This window comes from Trifolium pratense, linkage group LG2, assembly GCF_020283565.1.
Source record: "Trifolium pratense cultivar HEN17-A07 linkage group LG2, ARS_RC_1.1, whole genome shotgun sequence".
In the NCBI taxonomy this organism is placed as follows: domain Eukaryota; kingdom Viridiplantae; phylum Streptophyta; class Magnoliopsida; order Fabales; family Fabaceae; genus Trifolium; species Trifolium pratense.
In genome coordinates, this window is record NC_060060.1 from 14,022,808 (window position 1) to 14,045,784 (window position 22,977).

General features: G+C 32.4%; 2 protein-coding genes across 2 annotated transcripts; both read left to right on the forward strand.

Annotated features, from left to right (window-relative positions):
- Positions 1-5,207: 5,207 nt before the first annotated feature.
- LOC123904232 lies at positions 5,208-6,720 on the forward strand. The gene is made up of 2 exons (XM_045953920.1): positions 5,208-5,718; positions 6,473-6,720. Exons 1-2 carry the CDS (start codon positions 5,208-5,210, stop codon positions 6,718-6,720), a joined length of 759 nt encoding a protein of 252 aa, XP_045809876.1.
- Positions 6,721-9,854: 3,134 nt separating this feature from the next.
- Positions 9,855-11,249, forward strand: LOC123904233. Its single transcript, XM_045953921.1, has 2 exons — positions 9,855-10,362; positions 10,996-11,249. The coding sequence occupies exons 1-2, from the start codon at positions 9,855-9,857 to the stop codon at positions 11,247-11,249; spliced, it is 762 nt and encodes a 253-aa protein (XP_045809877.1).
- Positions 11,250-22,977: the final 11,728 nt, after the last annotated feature.

Below are 22,977 nucleotides of genomic sequence, written 5' to 3' on the forward strand. Positions count from 1 at the left end.
TATATATATATATATATATATGTGTGTGTGAAAATCACACTTATTTAATTAAAATAGAAAGAAAAATGATTTAGAGGTGTGATTTTAAGCCTAAATTAACCCTAAATCACCTCTCTCTAGAGAAAAAGTTGTGACAGCTAGGATTAGAGACGAAAGAAGAATGGTATGACAACAAGAAGAAGGATGTTGAGTGTCTCGACTAAAGTGGAACTTATTTCTTGTCTTTTAGCTCATCATTTGAGTTGTTTGCTAAGATGCTTAATGATAATGATGTCATTATTACTTTTAATTTCACCTCTCTCTAGAGAAAAAGTGGTGACAGCTAGGATTAGAGACGAAAGAAGAATGGTATGACAACTGTTAAGAGAAGAGATTATTCATATAGAAAGAGAAAAGGAGGCTAGGGTTTTTACATTAGGATATAACCAAGTTGCAATACAATAAGTTATCATATTAATATATAGTAAAACATAATTGACAAAACTACCCTTAGCCCAAATACATCCAGAAAGCCCAATTACATATTCTCTAACATCTCCCCTCAAACTCACAATGCATTAACATGTAGCATTGAGAGTTTGTCAAAACAAGAAACAAATACGAAAATTTCAGAAATCAAACCAAAATTAACCAAATCAACTAATACCATCAAAGAGCAGAACTAAATCAAATTGATCAAATATCCAATCCAAAGCATCTGAAACCGAACCAATCGAACAACTCCAAGCTAAGTCGGACCAAAGTGTCCCGACTAAAGTGGAACTTATTTCTCGTCTTTTAGCTCATCATTTGAGTTGTTTGCTAAGATGCTTAATGATAATGATGTCATTATTACTTTTAATTTACGATTTTGCCTCCACTAAATGACATTTCTAGATCGTCCTTGAACATTGATCCCTCCTTAAAATTTGGACAAAGTTCTCGAATCCTTTGATCATGCTTGTGTAGTGAAATCAAATGAGCTACTGGGAATAGAATCTCAAGCAATATTTTTGAATATTATTTGTCAAGTAAATTTATTAAACAGAGAATTTCACTTTTTATGATAAAAAAGTTAAAAATCATGAATTCAAATTTTGTTCTCTTTATATATATTATAATGTCTTTACCAACTTACCAACTGATTTATATTTACACGGACAAAATGGTAATATAACAATTAAAAAAATTTCAATTTTTTTTTTATAAGTTAAATTTCAATTCTCTTTTATGTTAACATAAATTTCAGCTACATAAATGATATATGATGGTTTATAATATGACCAATATTTACCTCTCATCTCAGTATCACATGAAAAAGCCCTCTCACCCACGCCACGCATATAAGCACCTACGGACTCCCACATGATCCACACTACTATGCCTGCACATAATGCAAGTATTGCAAGGTTTTTAAAAAATGGGTGAATCTAAGGGTTGAGTACCCCTTGTACTCATTCTAATCCAAATATTGCTTATCAAAAAAAAAAAAAAAAAACCTTGAAAATTGGTCCAACATTTTTTTTTTTTAAATGTTCCAAACTTAACCGTGGATCTTTATATTTTTAATAAAATTTTAATTTTCTGTCATAAAAAAATAAATATGAATTTTATATATAATATTTTATTAAAATTTACTAAATATATAATAAGGTTTATTTTTGGACTGAATTCATATTAAACGTTTCATTCTAAATTTATTTTTGACGGTTTTATTTTTTTTACGGTACTTCATTCTAAATTTATTATTTGTTCATATGTGCTCCATAATTTAGGATGTCAGCACCAGACTATGTTGATAATGTATGAGGAGTCCTGCTCACTTAGTTCTTTATTGTTAGTTGATGTGAGGATAAAAACTCTTTTCTCCATTTTTATTATTATAAAATTTTATTATTTTACAAAAAAATGGTAATGTCCACCTTAATTAAGATCCTTTTTTATAGGTCCACATATATATATATATATATATATATATATATATATATATATATATATATATATATATATATATATATATATATATATATATATATATATATATATATATATGGGGTTTTCTAACTTAGACCCTAGTTAGGTCTAAGTTAGCAAGGTGCACCTTTTGAGTTGGACAAAAATACCCATTTTTTTTTTTTTGAAACAATAGAGCAACTGGGGCATGTATGTAATTTACATCATAAAAATACCCTTTTTTTTTTTTGAAACAATAGAACAACTATTACATTTTTTAAATTTCTTCCAAATTTCGACCTCATTTTACGTGCGAATCGAACGCCGATTTCAAAAACTAATACCGGAAACCTTTGTAAAATTGAAAAACGATCAAAATCCATATAAGGAACGTCGAGTTTCGTTGAGTATTGAGGGAGATCGAACCGGGTCAAAAACCGGGTCGCACGACCCGTTTCTGCATAAAACGGGTGTGAGGGACGATGAACAGTGCGCGTCGCCCACGCCCACTCTCACCGGAGGCGCGTGGGGGCGCGTGCGGCCTCAGGGAGGCTCTATTTTTTTTTATTTTTTCATAATAAAATAGTAGATAATATTCTGGAAATTTTAGTATATTGTATGAAATTTTTGGAGACCCGAAACTATTTTTAGTTAATTAAATGAGTAAAAAGGTAATTAAAAATATTATAATTCCATAAAAAATTTCCAAAATTTTATGTAAAGTACTATGAATTATTTAGAACCCTCTTGTGTACCTCACTCTCCCTAGTTCAAGTCATGAAATTATTTTCACAAATTCCTCTGATTATTTAAAACCATTTAACAAATAATAATAATAATTTCATAGATTTGTACTCTGAAACCAATTGTTTTTTTATTTGTTTCTAATAAAATATTAGATAATATTCTGGAACTTTTGGTATATTTTATGAAATTTTTTGAGACCTGAAAGTATTTTTCGTTAATTAAATGAGATAAAACGGTAATTAAAAACTATTGTTTGCTTCTGAAACCATTTAGCTGGAAGAATGGTTTCAGAGAGTTATACTGTGAAACCATTCTAGCAGTAAAATGGTTTCAGAAACAAACAATTAAAAATCAACTCCCCTGAAACCATTCTATCAGTGAAATGGTTTCAAAGTACAACGCTCTGAAACCATTGTACCAGCTAAATGGTTTCAGAATGGTTTCAGAAGCAAACAATTAAGAAATTACTCACTGAAACCATTCTACCAGTAAAATGGTTTCAGAGAGTTATACTGTGAAACCATTCTACCAGCTTATATAAAGATAATTAAAGGTAGTGAAAAATTGAGTTTTTTTTTTTGTGTCCAAATCAAACGAACCAAGTCTCTATTTGTAGACAAAAAAAAATTATGAATTTTGGTATAAAAATAAAAAAATAAAAAATTAATTTACAACGAAATAATTGAGTTTAAAGTATTAAATGAAAAAAAAAAACACGCCAACCACCCAGCAGTTGACACGTGTCCTGCTTTTTTTAAAATGAAATTTTCTCTCTCCAGGCGCAGATCTAGTGTGGTGCACGCGCTGGATTATCATGGAGATGGATGATCTGGACTGTCTGATTGATCCGACAGCCATGATGAGAGCATCTCTTGGCCGTCTGATGGAAATCAACGGTCTGTAACGGTGGTCCTGCGGTAGGCGCGCGACACTGGATCAGCGCCAATATGTTTTTTTTTTTTTTATAAAAAAAGAAAGGGTATTTTTGTCCAACTCAAAAGGTGCACCTTGCTAATTTAGACCTAACTGGGTCTAAATTAGCAGCCCCCTATATATATATATATATATATATATATATATATATATATATATATATATATATATTAGATCAACTTGGTTTTTATTTGCTCTAATTTTTGTCTGGAACTTATAATTTTTTTTAATAATTAATTATTGATTGGGGGAAATGGACCATATATATGTTGTCAGTGTAAGTTAAATTTAAAGTTAGGAGTGGGATGGATAGCTCAACGAGGTTGAGGAGCAGGAGGTCCAAGGTTCAAGTCTTAGCAAAGGAGAAAAAACTAACATAACATTGTAATATTAACAACTAACATTGCTTATAAAAAAAATGTAAATTAAATTTACATTGATAAACTCAAGTAATTGAGTTCAAAGTGGTTAATAATTTTTTTTCAGGACGAATCATTTAGGAGAATTCAAGTTCGATTTTTTGTGAAAACAATTCTTAATCAAATTTTACTTATCTTGCGATCGAATTCAAGATTATTAAGACTCATTTCTCCTGATAACCATAGGATTAATTAACCATTCAAAAAAAAGTGGACTACGTTACCGTTTGACCTAGCTTGTTTTCCTCTCTTAGAAGTAAAAAGTTAGGTCAAACAACAATTTTTAAAAGCTCTATAGTAATAAAAAAACAGTATCTATATTTTAAGAAAAATTATAATAAATTATCAAACATATCTTTTTAACCTTATTGTAATGAAAAAATATAAAAAAATAAAAATAAAAATAAAACTTTTAACTTTTTTTTTTGTTTTAAAAGTAAGATTTACCAATAAATTTAATTTTAGTTTTAAAGCTATTGTTTCTAACTTTATGGTTAAAATAGCTTCTACATCTAAAAAAACTGGGTCAAACGGTACCTACATGACATTATATTTTTCTTTTTATGAATTCTGAATTCTTATTAATATTAGTGTAAAACTAATTTTTACATATACATTGCATCTATATTGAACTTATTATTTATAATTAAAATCTGACTGCATGTCAAAAAAAAGTTACTGTATTAAAATCTTGATATTAATTATTCAAATCTCTAATGCATGAATTTCATCAAAATAAATTTAACCCTGTAAAAAAAAAAATCAACATTTTATAGTCAAGCCAAAAAAAGGTAACCTTTAGTATTCCAAAGAAAAAAAAAGAAAAAGTTAACTTTCCTATTTAAACGTAAAATAGTACATTGAATTAGCAAATATTATAATTATAAATAAATAAATACATATTAAAAAATTTCACTTTAAATTCTAATATACATGGAATTAATACCGCCAGCTTTTCCCTCCAAAAGGCACCGTCAAAATATTGCATGTAGACATCGTTTCACAAATCGTTGCGTTTTTACAAAAGTAATGTAACGTTAATTCATTTTCCATATGTGCTTTCATCGGTTCTTATATAAACCCTTTACATTTACCAAAGCCAAGACACACACAATATCACAATTTACTCATTTTACACTATTCATCGTTTTTCGTTCTCTCAATCTCATCATCACCATGGACAAAAACGTTTCTAACAACTCAGCTACAACCAACAACAACCCATCACCACCCAATACCCCGCCACACACCCCCAATGAAACAAACCCTAGGCCTAACGTCGAGGGTTTGGAAACAATTGCCAAAACCTCTGAAGAGGTTTTGGCAGAATTGAACATCGTCAGTGATGAGGAGATCAGTAATGAAAATGGTGATGGTGGCGCTAACGAAGATGGTGGGGCTGAAGGTGTTGTTCCTAGGGTTATGGTTTGTGCTTTGACTGCGAATGTTTCGAATACGTCTGTGGTCGAGCAAGTTGGTGGAGATGGTCATGTCCAACCTTTTAAGAAGAGAAAGTACAATTCAATTAGAGACCCTCCGGCTGGAAAACCTACTTGTCCGGAATGTAAGAGGGAGTTTGCATCATGGAGGGCTGCTTTCGGGCATATGCGCAAGCATCCCGAGCGTCCGCACCGTGGATTCTTTCCTCCTCCTACTTTTACCCCTACTGCACCAGTGGCTGGGATCCGTGTGGCTGAGGGTAAATATATGATCTAAAACCTAACTATATAGTTTTTTAATAGAGATCTAATTGAAAGCCTGTTTAAGAATGTTGTAGTTTTAGTTTGATTTTGATATGCATAATTTAGAGATTAATTTTTATATCGAATTTTAAAAAAATAAATTAAAGTATGATGTTTTGTGTTTATTTAAAATTATACAAGCAGATTTTGTATTTTTCTCTTCTATTACCACTAATCTTCTTCAAAAGGTTATATAGTTTTTCATTTTCAGCATAAAAATCATGTTTTTATAACAAAATGATTTTTCATGTCACACATGTACACATGTTTTAGTTATATTAATTTGGTGCAGGCTTTATATTAGATCGACTTTGTTCATGTTCCCTGTTAGTTGTGCTTACGGTTGAATATAATAATATTTGATGATTTAAAAAAAAATGAAGCTTATGCACAATGTTTTAATTATGCTTATGAAGTTATTTTGATTAAAAAATTCATTTTGGTATCAATAATTTAGGGTCGTCTTTTAGAGATTTAAAGAAGAAATATATAGTAAAAGTGATTTTTAAAAGAGATTTTGTATTTCTACTTTATTGAAAGTGTTTTTTTTTCAAAAGCCAAATAAAATAAACTTTTTTCATCTTCAACATAAAAATAACCTAAATTTTTTTTCTAAAACATAGCAAAAAATCAACATTTTCCTGCTAATAATCTTAAACTAATGAGTGTGTTTTTTGTTGTGTGGTTAATTGTTTTCAGATGATGGTCGTCCTAAGAAGGTGGATGACCGAATGTTAACACGGGTTCGAGAACTTGTGATTGATCTAAATAGATCTATAGGAGTGTCAGCCGAGTCCTCTGGCGCTGGTGGCAGTGGTGGGAGAGGGAGAGATGAAGAAGCACCTGTCCCGACGCATGAAAATGAAGAGGGCAGTAGAAAAAATGTGTTTGACTTGAATGAATTGCCGCCCAGTGATGATGATGATGAGGAACCTGAAGATAAATGAGGCATATGACAATATCCAATGTTAAAGATTTTGTTCAACTTATATTTTTATATTTCCGTTGTTTATGTTTTATGTTTAATTCCGTACTTTTTTTTGGCTTTAATTCCGTATTTTTCTTTATAATTTTGATGGTTACGTTGTTGTTCTATGGATTCTGAAAAAATTAAGTTGAACATCTTTATGCATTAATCTTATATAATTATCTTTATCTTCATTGGAGCAATATCAGATCATAAATCAGCCCCATTTATTTTTGTGCTTATAATTAATTTGAATATGTTATAGTGCAATTCGATGGTATAAGATCCATGTTTATGAAGATGATATATAATGAATAGTATGTATGAGAATAGAGAAAGTTTGTGTAGGTTTAGGGCATATTGATAATGTGCTTTAAATGTGGACATAAAATATTTGAAATGTGTAAATTATTAAAGTTGTTGAATATATTATTGTTCCATTGATACGGTTCTACCTGATCAATCTTAAAGTCCATTTATTTATTTTTTGAAATGTCTAGATTTAGGGCATATTGATGATGAGGTTTATATTAATGTTGAATGAATATCTTGAAGGGATCTAAAATGATCCGATTTTGAACCAACAACCTGCTCAATCTAATGATGGAACTGGGTTGATCTAGGACCATGGATTTCATTCTGCCCGTTACCATCCTCGAGAGGAGAAAGATAGATAGGGCAGCGTCTTCGTGTAATAGTTGGACATGAAACCTAATCTTTAATAAAGTGTTAATTGGGAGAGACCATCCAAGAATTTCTCCCTTGTACATGATATAAATAATTTAATAAAGAAATAAAAGTTTTAGTTTATTTCAAGGAAAAAACTTTTTCTTAAGAAAAACTAAATAGAAGAATTGCAAAAATAAATCTCCACACTCTTTTTACATCCACTACCCTCCATGATTTTCACTAAAAAAAGAGATTAAAGTGACATTTTCTTTTAAGATTATATTATGTGTAAATTATTGCATTTCTTATTTTTAATCCTTCGTAACGAATAGCATATCTCTTATTTTAAAGGGTTGTGCGTAAGGCACTTGTTTAGAAGCCAAAAAAAAAAAAACGATAGTAAATTTATATAGAAAAGATCAAATTTTAAAGTTAATTTCAAAATATTGAATACACAATTCTCAAAATAAAATTGTTAGACTTTTTAAAAGGATCATAAATAATTGATTCTCGGATGATTCCAATTCGATGCATGTCCCTGCAAATTCCAATAATTGTGAATGAGTGTCAAATTAATGTATATAAAACAAATTAAGGGTGTCTAGGTAATAATCTTAAGGGCTGTAGAACTCTTTAAATTTAAATTATCAAGAAAGTGAATACTAATAAGATCTTGCATTTGTAAAGTATTCTTCATTGTCAAATACTTTAATACTGAATAATAGTACTAGTCATTGTTGAGAGAGACTCACAGGAGCCACTAGGGGATGATGTTTCCATTCAACAAGCTGACAACATCATATTCTTGGATGTTGTTGGAGGAGTGGACAAGAAGGAACGCATATATGGTTTGGGTCTAGAAGCAGAGAGGTACAAGCGATCTAGATCTTCTACTTATGACGGTATCTCATCATCTGAATATCAACACATGAGGACTATAATTTCTGATTTGTCCACTGAAAATATGACTCTTAAAGAGAAATTGAAGACTCATGAGGAGTTGATTCATCAATCCCAGGAAGATTCGTGTTTGCTTAGGGAGCAATTATTTCAATTTATGGAGAAGTTTTCTTTGAGTCATCTACCTCCACGTTCGGATCCACCTCCGCCTCCACCACCTACTACTTGATACATATGTTTAGTTATGGTTGTTTTGAGTGTTTGGTCGTATACACTTAATTTCAAGAACAATGCTTTTTTGATAAAAAAAACAATGTTAGTAGTATTAGTTTCAAGAACAATGTTATATTAGTTATGACTTCCATGTATTTTGGTGATTGTGTATAAATACTTATGAACACAATTTAAAAAGTATTTCTTATTAAATATTGTGTATTGATGATTTTAATTTTATTTATTTAATATAGTAAATGCAATGGCTATATCATGAGTGAAATCAGGCAAGAAGTTTGCTATATTAACCATAAATTTAACATAGCAGTTTCCTTCATACTTAGTGAGGGAAATGTATTCGGTCACAAATTTGTGATATAATGAATCTCTCACAATTAGAAAAAAGATTCCCTCATTAATCAGTGACGGAAATAAAATTGGTCTAAGATTCCCTCATTAATCAGTGACGGAAAAATTGGTCTATGATTCCCTCATTAATCAGTGACGGAAATAAAATTGGTTATGTTTGTAATTTAGTGACGGAATTTAATTTTAGCAGCGGATATATTCCGTACCAGTTTGTGACGGAATTGAAATTCTCTCGCTAATAGTTTGCGACGTTGAAATTGTTTACGGATTTAGGGCCGCAACAAATTCCGTCATTAAATTGCTTTGTGACAGAAATTTAGTGTTTAGTGATGGAATACTTCCCTCGCTAATTAGAATTTTTCTAGCAGTGTCATGTGATCTTAATGAATCAGAGTTTTTTTTTTTGAAAATAAATTAAGTAAAAGGGAAAATGTCAATTGTTAAAGTTTTAAGATGTTAAATGCACAATTTTCAAGATAAATTATTTAAACTTTTTAATGGGTTACAAATGATTGATTCTGTGCAGTTGATTTCAAGTACGCAAATCCATACATTTAGTACAAATTCCAATAAGAGAGACAAAATAAATAGATATAAATTAAGTCTAAAAAACTCAAAAGTATCCTAGAAAATAATGTAAATGTGAAAAAAATATGAATCATATTTCCCCTTACACACTTCGATATATATGTAATATTTTCATTTAATTTTTGGATTAATCACACTAAAAAGTCATGTGAGTGAACTCATTTTATTATGATAATTTAAAAACTATTAATTTTGTAAGCAAAATGCCTTACCTTAAAATTTGCTTTGGGACTCGTTTAATGTTGTGTGGGCCCTGTGTTCAACGCTTAGACTATATTCTTAAGATAAACATTTTCCAAAGCCAAAATAACAACACAATTCACTCACCATTTACATTTTATCATTTGGTTTCTTCCCCTCGATCTCATCGTCACAATGAACCAAAATGTTTCTAACAACTCAACTTCGACCAACAACAACCCATCTCCACCCAATTCCCCTTCACACACACCGAATGAAATTATTATCGGTGAGGGTTTTGAAACAATTGCAAAAACCTCTGAAGTGGTTTTGGCAGCTGAATTGAACGCTGTCAATGATGAGACCAATGAAAACGACATTGGTGGCGCTAATGAAGATGGCGGGGCCCAAGGTGGGGTTCCTAGGTCTATGTTTGTTGCTTTGATTGGTGATGGTTCGAATACATCTATGGTCGAGCAAGTTGGTGGCGATAATCATGTCCAACCTTTTAAGAAGAGAAAGTACAAACTAGTTAGAGACCCTCCTATTGGAATACCTACTTGTCCAGTATGCAAGAAGGAGTTTGCAACATGGAGAGCTGCATTTGGGCATATGAACAAGCATCCCGATCGTCCTTACCGTGGATTCTTTCCTCCTCCTACTTTTACCCCCACTGCATCAGTGGCTGGGATCCATGTTGAGGGTATATATATATATGATCTAAAACCTAACTTTATAGTTTTTTATTAGAGATCTAATTGAAAGTCTGTTTAAGATTTTGATTTTTTTTCAAAACATTTTTTATGTTTTAGTTTTAGTTTCATTTTGATATGCATAATTTATACATCATTTTTTATATCGATTTTTAAGAAAATTAAAGTATGCTGTTTTATGTTTGCTTAAAATTAATTAAAGTATGCTGTTTTATACTGAAAATCATTTTGTATTTTCATTTTCAGTATAAAAATCATGTTTTTACCAAAATGATTTTTCATGTCACACACATATATGCACAATTATGTTTTAGTTATATATTTGGTGCAGGCTTTGTATAATTAACTTTGTTCATGTTCCCTGTTGGTACTTCTTTTGTGCTTAAGGTTGAATATAATATGTGTTGATTTTTAAAATTGATTTTTTTCAAAAGCCAAATGAAAATAGAGTTTTCTTTCTGCATTTTCAGCATAAAAATAACCTTTTAATAAAATGGTTTCTAAAAAAATTTACACACAAACATAGCAAAAAATCAATATTCTCCTACTAATAATCTTAAACAAATGGATCATAATCTTAAACATGAATATGTGTTTTTTGTTGTGTGGTTAATTGTTTTCAGACGATTGTCATCCTAAAGAGGTGGATGATGAAGGGGTGTTAGCGGTGGTTCGCGAACTTATCGTTGACCTGAATAGGTCTAGGTCTATTGAAGTGCCAGCTAAGTCCTCCGCTGCTGGTGGCAGTGGGAGAAATGAAGAAGTACCTGCCCTGGCACCTGAATATGAAGAGGGAAGAAGGAAAAATGTGTTTGACTTGAATGAGTTGCCTCCGAATGATGATGATGATGATGATGACAAAACTGAAGAGAAATGAGGCATATGATTAATATCTAATGTTGAAGATTAAACTCTGGCTTTAAATGAGACTCGCAAGTGGGTGGTGGGATCGATTGATCCCTTTGTCCAACTTATGTTTTTATATTTTCCTTCGTTTATGTTTCATGTTTAATTCCGCACTTTCATTTGTTTCATTATAATTTTGATTGTTGTTGTTTTATGGATTCTAATTAATAAAATTGTTGTTGTTTTTGTCAAAAATAAAATAAAATTGTTGTAGTATTAATTATCTTTATCTTCATTGAGCATTAGAACAAATCAGCTCCAATTATTGTTGTGCTTTTAGTTAACTTGAATATGTTATAGTGCAAGTTGATGGTATAGTATAAAATCCATGCATGTCTATAAAGATGGAGTATGTAGTATGAGAATAGAGAAAGTTTGTGTAAGTTTAGGGCAATTGTCCAATTGATGATGAGGTTTAAATTCCGGAACTAAAATCTTTGAAATGTGTAAAGTTGATTGATATATTAATTAATATTAATATTATGGTTCATAGATACGGTTCTAACATAGCACAAGTTTTTGTAGATATGTTTATTTTAGAACTATTTAAGTTCTTAATTTAGTGTTAAACGAATATCTTGAAGCAATCTAAAATGATCAGATTTTGAGCCAACCTGCTCAATCTGATAATGGAACTGGGTTGTTTAGGATTTGATAGAAAATGTGTGCATTTTTTTACCCAATTAATTAGATCCAAGAAAATTTGATTGTTTCGGACAAACAAGTTTGACCAATTGTGCACATAAATTCTTATATAGTTTCTCCCTTAACACTTCATTCTTAGTCACCACCAACTAAAATATGCCACATGATTTAAAATTAAAAATGTAATAACAAAAATTAATTAGGCTAACTAATTTTGGGAAAAATAAAAACCATCGTGGTTAGGATGTATTCATGCATTTCGTTAATAGCTTTTTTCGTAAACACCAGCATTTTCTTGTTTTTAATTTTAAATGATGGTCTTATTTTGACTGATTATGACTAAAAAAGAAGTGATAATTTGGAAGGTAGACTGACCACGCACGAATTTCTTCCTTGTAGTGATATAAATAATTTAATAAATAAATAAAAGTTTAAGTTTAATTTAAAGGGTGTCATGCCTTAAGGCACTTGTTTAGAAGACAAAAAAGAAATAAATGACAGTAAGTTTTATATAGAAAAGATCAATTTTCAAAGTTAAATGCACAAATTTCAAAATAAATTTTTTAACTTTTTAAAAGGTTATAAATGATTGATTCCCTACCATTGATTTCAACTACGCAAGTCCCTATATTTAGTTCAAATTTCAATAAAAGACAAAATAAAGAGAGCTATAGTAAGTGTAAAAAGACCAAAAATACCTTAAATAAAGTCATAAATGAAGGAAATTTGAATGTAGAGAATCTTATTCCTCCTTACACATGGTATATATGTGGTATTTTTGTTTTATTATCTTGCATAAATCACACAAAAATAACATATGGAAAAAATGAATGTATATAGAACAAAGGTGTCCATGTATTACTCTTTAAATTAAGGGGTGTAGAACTCTTTAAATTTAAATTACAAAGAAAGTGAATATTAATATGGACCAATATATTCATGTGATTCACAATGAATCAGATTTTTTAAATAAAAAAGAAAAAAACTACTATCTAGGTAAAAGGGGAAACGGATTGCCGTTCATTTAACATTTTAGCCTATATGGTCGGTTAAGAATGAGAAAATTTTCTTAGGCTCGATATTGGATCGAGGTTTAAAATACGGTGGATGTAGAGTAAAATTTTAATCTTAGAAATAATTTTTGGCTACATTGACTAGAGTGTTGGTGTTCATCTTTTAGACTACTATCAAGTTTCAGTGTGTTAAAAGCAAAACTTTCAATTTTTTTTTTTTTTACTTTTTAAAGCTTTTTGAGAACCGTTTTAAAATGTTATATATGATTGATTACCTACTGTTGATTCCAACTATGCAATGCAAGTCCCTTTATTAAGTTCAAATTTTAATAAAAGACAAAATAAAGAGAGAGATATTAAGTTTAAACAGACCAAAAGTACCTAAAATAATGGCATAATCGTAGGAAATTTGAATGTAGGGAATCTTATTTCCCCTTACACAACTCCGTATATATGTGGTATTTTTGTTTTATTTTGTTTTGGATGAATCGAAACACAAAATACATATAAATGAGTGTCAAATGAATGTATATAAAAACAAATAAAGGTGTCTTTGTATTACTCTTTAAATTAACTAAGGGACGAAGAATTCTTTAAATTTAAATTACAAAGAGTGTATCAATCGTTAGTTGGTTTAGTGGTGATTGACGCTGAACTTGGTTGGGAGGACCGCGGTTCGATCCCTCGCAACTGCGATCGGGAGGGGGCTAAAACCACTTGATGTCAGAACTGAACCCGAACCAGATGGTGAAAAATAAAATAAAAATTACAAAGAGTGGGAATACTAATATGGACCAATATATTTTATATGTGATTCACAATGAATCAGGTTTTCTTTAAATAAATAAAAAATTATTTTTTAGTTAAAAGGGAAAATGGATCGCCATTAATTTAATATTTTAGCCTATATAGTCAGTTAAAAATGAGGGGAAAAAATTAGGCTTGGTATTGGAGGCTTCAGATACAGTGGATGTAGAGTAAAATTTTAATCTTAGAAAAAATTATTGGTTAAGACAAATTACTGGCCATTATATTGACTAGAGTGTTCAGTGTTCATCTCTTAGACTATATTCTTAAAATAAAACGGTGCTCCTTTATTAAGTTCTTAAGGGCTCGTTTGGTGCACAGGATTATTAAAAAATTGATAAATAGGGATATTAATTTAAATTTTATAAAAAATTAAATATAATTTTTTTACAATAGTAGTTTTATTATTTACGTATGAGATATATCATATATTTATTTGGCTTATCTAACATGTATATATTATTGAGTTATTTATTTGATCATGATTCATATAAAAAATTAAACTTGATTATTTTCTCATGATTTTTATTTTAAATTATATAAAGTTATTTGATTACTTATTTATATTTTTTATTTATAAAATTCAAAGTATTACAAAATAATTTTTAAAAAATAACAATTGTTTTACAAGAGTAATTTTGTCAATTAAATATTGAAATCTGGCACGCAGTGAACACAATGTTGCACAAGATGCTATAGCATACGTTGCAGCAAGACAGTCGCAGAACACAGGAAATAAATAAATAAATTGCAGAATAATAAATAAGACAGATAGTTGTTAACCCAGTTCAGTGCAACGTCACCTACTCTGGGGGATACCAATCCAGGAATGAATCCACTATAATAGCTCTAGTTCAAAGCCCTCGACCAACACCCGGTACTTGACTTATCACCTAGACACTACCCGTGCAATCCTACCTAAGAACCTCTTAGATAATGAGACCCCGTCCCAAATTCCTTCTAACAACACGTACTATGTTGCTGTCAATAATAATAATCAGGATGGAGACACTCTCCTAGAAACTAGACCACACTCTTGCTTAAAAGCTTATGAGTGAATCACACACACTAACTCCGTGCTTCAAAGCTTAGGAGCAGCTTACAATAAACAACCAAAACACAGTCCTAAACTTGCATCAAATTGATACAAGAAAGGCTGACAAAAGACACAAACTCTAAACCCTAAAAACTCACACTTTGTAAACAACACGGTTTAGAATACATGAGTAGAATAGCTTGAGGCTTCACATATTTATAGTCTTCAATTGTCTTGATGTCCAAGTTAGGTCTTCAGACATGTACAGCTGTAGGAATTGCGGCCAACCCTAAATTATTTCCAGAAATATAATTCATGTTGTACCAAACAAAAAAAACGCAAAAATATAATATAATTATATTTTTGTTTGAAATAACATTCCTTCAGCCGACTTTAATAAAACTTGCTGAGCAAGGCTCGTTTTGCCCAGGCGCACGTGCTTGAATATATAATTGAAGCAAATCTTGACTCAGATTTGAAATAAAAATTCTGCACGAAAACAGAGCTTCAGTATGCTGTACTATAATGCTACAGCATCTCAGTCCAGCATCTGGCTGGTTGGCTTTTGCAAAATGTAGCCAATCAAAACGCCAAGAATCTCCCCCTTTGGCAAATTTTGGCTAAAACAACCTTAGGCCAGTGCATAGAGAGATACAGTCTAAACTTTCCTTCGAGTCAACATAAGCACACAACTAGGAAAGAAAGTAGAATGATGCTAAGCTATTTAAACTTTCCTTCGAGTCAACATACGCACACAACTAGGAAAGAGAGTAAAGAAATTCATCAGATGAATAGATAGCTAGCACGTAAGCATCAGAGGCATGCAACAGCGGAACATAACACATCTGCAACAGCGGAACATAACACATCTTAGCCTCAAAGTACAGATAGAGAGAAATAAACTCTCACATAGTGGATTCAAGATAGGAGAAATAAACTCCTTCATATTTAAGCAATGCCACAGAGAATAGGAAAAATAAATTCCTATGTAAACATGCATATCATAAGTAGTAGAAAAGTAAACTCTACCTACTCCCCCTCAATATATGCATAAACTTCCACTCCCCCTCAAATTATGCATATCACATAAAACATGCTATACTAGATGCTATAGCATTCTTCATCACATCATTAGCATTCTTCATTACATCATGCACAACAGATATTACTCCCCCTTTTTAGCCATAAATTCTGACAAATAAAGTCAGTATCACACAGTAGGAGCAGAACTTCCACAGAGTTATCAGATCATAGAGAAACATAGAGTGCAGAGAGAATCAGAGCATAAGAACTCATAAAGTGCATATGACAGACCATCAGGGCATAGAAAACCTGGAGTATCGGAGCCAAAAGACATGGATTGTACATGTTACAAACCAGAGAGCATCAGGGCGTAGCCCACAAAATTAAAATCCGAAAGGACATGCAAATAAAGCATAAGCAGGTCACATAGAAGGACTTGCATCAGAGTCCTCCTCCTCTACCTCAAAATCACCACCTGTATTATCATCGAGAACACCAGGATTGACATTGGAAAACACCTTGAGGTCAACAGTCATTTGCTTCCTAGGCAAAACATCAGTTTGACTGGTTGACAGATGATGCAGCACAGTCTGCAGCATGTGTACCCTCAAACAGTCTAAAATCAAAAGACAAATCACAACCTCTCTTACTAGGAACACCAGCCTTAGTACAAATGTCAGGATGTTGAGCTAGAATAATGTCACACATCAGTGTAGGAAAGACTATAGGCATCTTCACAGTACATGACTTACCATGCAGAACAGTTTCATCAAGAATATAAGAACCAAAGGCAAAATGTGATCTGGTCCCTACAACATATATAAACCTAGCCAAACCTGTAGCCACATTATTGGAATGAGTAGTTGGAGCCCAGTTGCAGTTTTCATCAATCTAGCTGCATTAATCAAATCAACAAGCTTTTGGCATTGTAAAAAAAACTTCACTTAAATTCCTTTCCACAGCAAGCCTTCTTTTTAACACAAATTTCCACCTGTCAACATTTTCAAAACGATGAAAGGAAATGTTGTCAATGGGTACAGGGGATACATCTTGAGGGATCATCTTTTTCTTCACAGATTTCTTTGAGGATGCTTCAGGAGATGCTGTAGAATATTGGTCTTCCTCAAATTTTGAACCACTAGAGAAAACAACCTTCCTTTTCAAAATTTTCTTCTTTGGCTCAGAAGGTCCAGTAACTTTACTCCACTGCCTCTTAAGACCATAGATTTTCATTTCCTTGGTAGTCTTGACAAGAACACCATAAACAGGCACACTCTTACCAGCATTGCATCTTAACCTCCTAGTACTAGGAGCAGGAGTCCTCTCTGTAAGGGTGAGATTGTCCACATCAATAACATTGGAATCTGCATTATTATCTTTCTTAGCAGATTCATCATGCACAGACAAAGTATTCAAACTCTCATCATACTGAGAGATCACAACAATGTTACTATCAGAATACTTCCCTTTATCAGGGATAATAACATTATCTGGAGATTGAGGTACAATTATGTTCTCCAAATTTTCCTGTGCTGCAGATGCTGTAGCATCATGTGCAGCATCCTTCTCCGGAACACTCTTCTTTACATGTTCCAACATAAAGTCAATATCATCACCAATAGTAACATCTTCTTCTTTTCCATCTCCTTCCTTAGAATTTGTTAAATACAACAGGGAAGAACACCACATAACTTCTACTAACAAACACTTTCTCACCACAAGAAACATCTTTATCATCAACAAACACAAAATTGTTACCAAATCTTCAGATGTTTCAACATTACCCATAATAGCGTGCATTACTAAATAAATTGAAAAGAAAACTGCACGCCACACTTGCAATAATTGCTATAACTCTTCAGATAGGCAAATCCCAAGTTTGCCTCGCAATTTTTCAAATTGGACCGCATCTAGAGCCTTGGTAAAAATATCAGCCAGTTGTTCTTCAGTGGCAATATGCTCAAGAGTTATAATACCTTCTTCAACAAGATCTCTGATAAAATGGTGCATAATATCAATATGCTTCGTCCTACTATGTTGGATAGGATTCTTTGAAATATTGATTGCACTAAGGTTATCACAGTACAATGCCATAGCATCTTGTACCACATTGTACTCCAACAACATTTGTTTCATCCATAATAGTTGGGAACAGCTACTACCAGCAGCTATGTACTCTGCTTCAGCTGTAGATAAAGATACACACTTTTGTTTCTTGCTGAACCAGGATATAAGATTGTTGCCTAAAAAGAAACAAGCTCCTGAGGTGCCTTTTCTATCATCTGCACAACCTGCCCAATCAGCATTACAATACCCCTCTAGCATAGACTTGTTCTTGTAGACCCACTTGGTACCAATCACATTAGTATTTTCTGGTCTAGGAACTAAGTCCCAAACTTCATTCTTCTTGAACTGGTTTAGCTCTTCTTGCATAGCATTTATCCAAAACTCATCAGTGAGGGCTTCCATCACATTTCTGGGTTCAAACTTAGAAACAAAACAAGCATTAGGAACTAAGTCAAGTGTCCTTCTAGTAGTAATTCCATGATTAGGATTACCAATAATCAGATCTGTAGGATGATTCTTTTGAGTACGAATGGATGACCCTATCTTTGAAGTAGCAAAGATTGGTTCAGGTGTAGTAATCTCTGTATCATTCTTGAATTCCTCAATAGTTTCAGAATCTATACTACCTTGGATAGATGCTGTAGCATCTTCTGTATCATCTTTCACAACTTCACTTGAAATACCATCTATTACTACATTTATAGATTCCATCATGGTTTTGGTTATGTAGTTATATACTCTGTAGGCTCTACTATTTGTTGAGTATCCCAAGAATATGCCTTCATCACTTTTAGGATCCATTTTAGTTCTGGGTTCTCTATCAGACAAGATATAACATTTACTTCCAAACACATGAAAGTACTTAACAGTAGGTTTTCTACCTTTCCACAATTCATACAGAGTAGATGTAGTTCCAGATCTCAAGGTGACACGATTATGAATATGACAAGCAGTGTTCATAGCTTCTGCCCAAAAACCATGAGAGAGTTTCTTTGCATGTAACATTACTCTTGCAGACTCTTGTATAATTCTATTCTTTCTTTCTACTACACCATTTTGTTGTGGTGTAATGAGAGATGAAAATTCATGGATGATGCCTTCAGAGGCACAAAAGTCAGAGAATCTAGAGTTTTCAAACTCCTTTCCATGATCACTTCTGATCCTTAACACAACATTGTTTTTCTCTCTTTGAAGTAGAATACATAGATCTTTGAATACGTCAAAGGTCTCTGATTTCTTTCCAATAAAATTTATCCAGGTATATCTAGAGAAATCATTTACAACAATATAGGCATACCTTTTTCCTCCTAAGCTTTCAGTTTGCATAGGTTCCATCAAATCCATGTGTAGAAGCTCAAGAACTCTGATAGTGGTAAGATGCTGCAGCTTTGGATGTGGCTTCTTGGTTTGTTTTCCAATTTGACATTCACCACAAATGCTTCCTTCTTCGATCTTGAGATTTGGCAAGCCCTTGATGGCTTCTTCAGGTATAGCTTTCTTCATGCTTCTTAGGTTGAGATGACCAAGTTTTTGGTGCCACAATTTTATTTCATCTTCTTTCGTGATTAAGCATGTCGACACATTTGCCTCTTCTTGGGGAACCCATAAGTAGCAGTTGTCTTTTGATCTGACGCCCCTCATCAAAATTTCATCCTCATCATTTGTAACCAAACATTCAGACTTGGTGAAGTTTACCTTCATCCCTTGGTCGCATAATTGACTGATGCTTATTAAATTTGCAGTCAATCCTTTTACTAACAACACATTGCTTAGTTTAGGCAAGCTATTACTGTTGAGCTCCCCTATACCAACAATTTCTGCTTTAGTACCATTACCATAAGTTACAAAACTAGTTGAGTAAGACTTTAAATCAACAAGAAATTTTCCAATTCCGGTCATGTGTCTTGAACAACCACTATCGAAATACCAGTCTTCCCTTGATGAAGCTCTAAGTGATGTGTGAGCAACCAGAGTAGTAATCTTCTTCTCAAGTTGAGTACCATCACTGGTCTTCACATTCTTACCTTTAGGTTTCCATTCTTGTTGAGTGGAGGCAGTTGTGGAAACAGGTTTATGTTGAGGACGTCTGTTAGGGTACCCAAATAGTTTGTAGCAGTAAGGCCTTATGTGCCCTTTTCTACCACAGTAATGACATCTCCAAGCATGGTGTTTTCTTCTATTTCTTGACATGGGATGCTGCTGATGATGCTGCGGCTTCTGATAAGGCATCCTTTGCTTCTGAGTTTCTCTAGGATCCATGTACATGAGGTCAGGACTGTATTTTCTGAATTTTTTGACATTCTCATAGCTAAGCCCAATATTCCTAGGCTTTCGAACATTTTTCTCTAAAATTTCCTCCAGTTGACCATCAGCCTTATGAAGTTTGTCAAGATGCTCATCATCTTTATACAACATGTCAGAGAATTTTCTCAGCCGTCAAATGTCAGCATTTAATTTTTCAATGACTTCCTTAGCTTCTTCAAGATCAGAGGATAGATAATTTACCTTCTTTTGAAGTTCCTCCATCTTTGATATATTCTCAAATTTTTCTGCTTTTAACTCATTGATGGTTACCTTTTGTTTCTCAATAACCCTGCAGATTTCTTCACTCTTAGAACAAAGTTCCTTGTAGGATTCAGCAAGCTCTTCATAGGTTACCTCTCCATCATCAGATTCTGTATCAGATGTAACAATACCTGTTAAGACTGAGATATGTTTAGCAGTTACAGATGCTGTATCATCTTCTGAGTCATCATCCTCAGACCAACTGACAGTTAGCCCTTTCTTTGTTCTCTTCTGATATGTTGGACACTCAGGTCTGATGTGACCATATCCTTCACATTCATGACATCGAATGTTTCTGTTTAAGTTTGATTTTTCATCACTTTTTGGTTTTCCTTGATTTTCATTGCTGCGCATAGTGGCTGGAGCATTGTTTTTGAAATTTGATTTTGGTCTCTTATCCATTCGTTTCAGAACTTTGTTGAATTGTTTTCCCAATAACACCATGGCCTCATAAATGCTCTCATTAGTTTCTTCTTCATCCTCCAGTTCTTCTTCATTATTTTTAGATGAGAAGGCAATGCTCTTATTTTTCTTTTCACTTCTTCCATTTGCAGCACTTTCATAAGTTTGGAGTGATCCAACCAGTTCATCCAGTTTCATCTGAGATATGTTTTTGGCTTCTTCCATAGCTGTGACTTTCATATCAAATTTCTTTGGAAGAGATCTGAGCATTTTTCTTACTAACTTTTCTTCTGGAATTTTCTCCCCCAAAGAATCAAATTGATTATCATAATCTAGAATAGTCATATGAAAATATTGGATTGTTTCCTCATCCTTCATACGTAAATTTTCAAACTGAGTAGTAAGGATCTGTAATTTAGACATCTTTACCTGAGGAGTACCTTCATGAACAGTTTCAAGAATCTTCCAAGCTTCCTTTGCTGAGACACATTTTTTGATCAGCTTGAAGATGTGTTTGTCTACCCCATTTTTCGTTAGTTGGTTTAGTGGTGATTGACGCTGAACTTGGTTGGGAGGACCGCGGTTCGATCCCTCGCAACTGCGATCGGGAGGGGGCTAAAACCACTTGATGTCAGAACTGAACCCGAACCAGATGGTGAAAAATAAAATAAAAATTACAAAGAGTGGGAATACTAATATGGACCAATATATTTTATATGTGATTCACAATGAATCAGGTTTTCTTTAAATAAATAAAAAATTATTTTTTAGTTAAAAGGGAAAATGGATCGCCATTAATTTAATATTTTAGCCTATATAGTCAGTTAAAAATGAGGGGAAAAAATTAGGCTTGGTATTGGAGGCTTCAGATACAGTGGATGTAGAGTAAAATTTTAATCTTAGAAAAAATTATTGGTTAAGACAAATTACTGGCCATTATATTGACTAGAGTGTTCGGTGTTCATCTCTTAGACTATATTCTTAAAATAAAACGGTGCTCCTTTATTAAGTCCTTAAGGGCTCGTTTGGTGCATAGGATTATTAAAAAATTGATAAATAGGGATATTAATTTAAATTTTATAAAAAATTAAATATAATTTTTTTGCAATAGTAGTTTTATTATTTACGTATGAGATATATCATATATTTATTTGGCTTATCTAACATGTATATATTATTGAGTTATTTATTTGATCATGATTCATATAAAAAATTAAACTTGATTATTTTCTCATGATTTTTATTTTAAATTATATAAAGTTATTTGATTACTTATTTATATTTTTTATTTATAAAATTCAAAGTATTACAAAATAATTTTTAAAAAATAACAATTGTTTTACAAGAGTAATTTTGTCAATTAAATATTGAAATCTGGCACGCAGTGAACACAATGCTGCACAAGATGCTATAGCATACGTTGCAGCAAGACGGTCGCAGAACACAGGAAATAAATAAATAAATTGCAGAATAATAAATAAGACAGATAGTAGTTAACCCAGTTCAGTGCAACGTCACCTACTCTGGGGGATACCAATCCAGGAATGAATCCACTATAATAGCTCTAGTTCAAAGCCCTCGACCAACACCCGGTACTTGACTTATCACCTAGACACTACCCGTGCAATCCTACCTAAGAACCTCTTAGATAATGAGACCCCGTCCTAAATTCCTTCTAACAACACGTACTATGTTGCTGTCAATAATAATAATCAGGATGGAGACACTCTCCTAGAAACTAGACCACACTCTTGCTTAAAAGCTTATGAGTGAATCACACACACTAACTCCGTGCTTCAAAGCTTAGGAGCAGCTTACAATAAACAACCAAAACACAGTCCTAAACTTGCATCAAATTGATACAAGAAAGGCTGACAAAAGACACAAACTCTAAACCCTAAAAACTCACACTTTGTAAAGAACACGGTTTAGAATACATGAGTAGAATAGCTTGAGGCTTCACATATTTATAGTCTTCAATTGTCTTGATGTCCAAGTTAGGTCTTCAGACATGTACAACTGTAGGAATTGCGGCCAACCCTAAATTATTTCCAGAAATATAATTCATGTTGTACCAAACAAAAAAAACGCAAAAATATAATATAATTATATTTTTGTTTTAAATAACATTCCTTCAGCCG

Excerpts from the sequence above, each read along its gene's own strand:
- LOC123904232 (XM_045953920.1), top strand. The coding sequence starts at position 5,208 with ATGGACAAAAACGTTTCTAACAACTCAGCTACAACCAACAACAACCCA. Across the intron at positions 5,719-6,472 it reads TGCACCAGTGGCTGGGATCC|ATGATGGTCGTCCTAAGAAG; the intron begins GTGTGGCTGAGG and ends AATTGTTTTCAG.
- LOC123904233 (XM_045953921.1), top strand. The coding sequence starts at position 9,855 with ATGAACCAAAATGTTTCTAACAACTCAACTTCGACCAACAACAACCCA. Across the intron at positions 10,363-10,995 it reads GGCTGGGATCCATGTTGAGG|ACGATTGTCATCCTAAAGAG; the intron begins GTATATATATAT and ends AATTGTTTTCAG.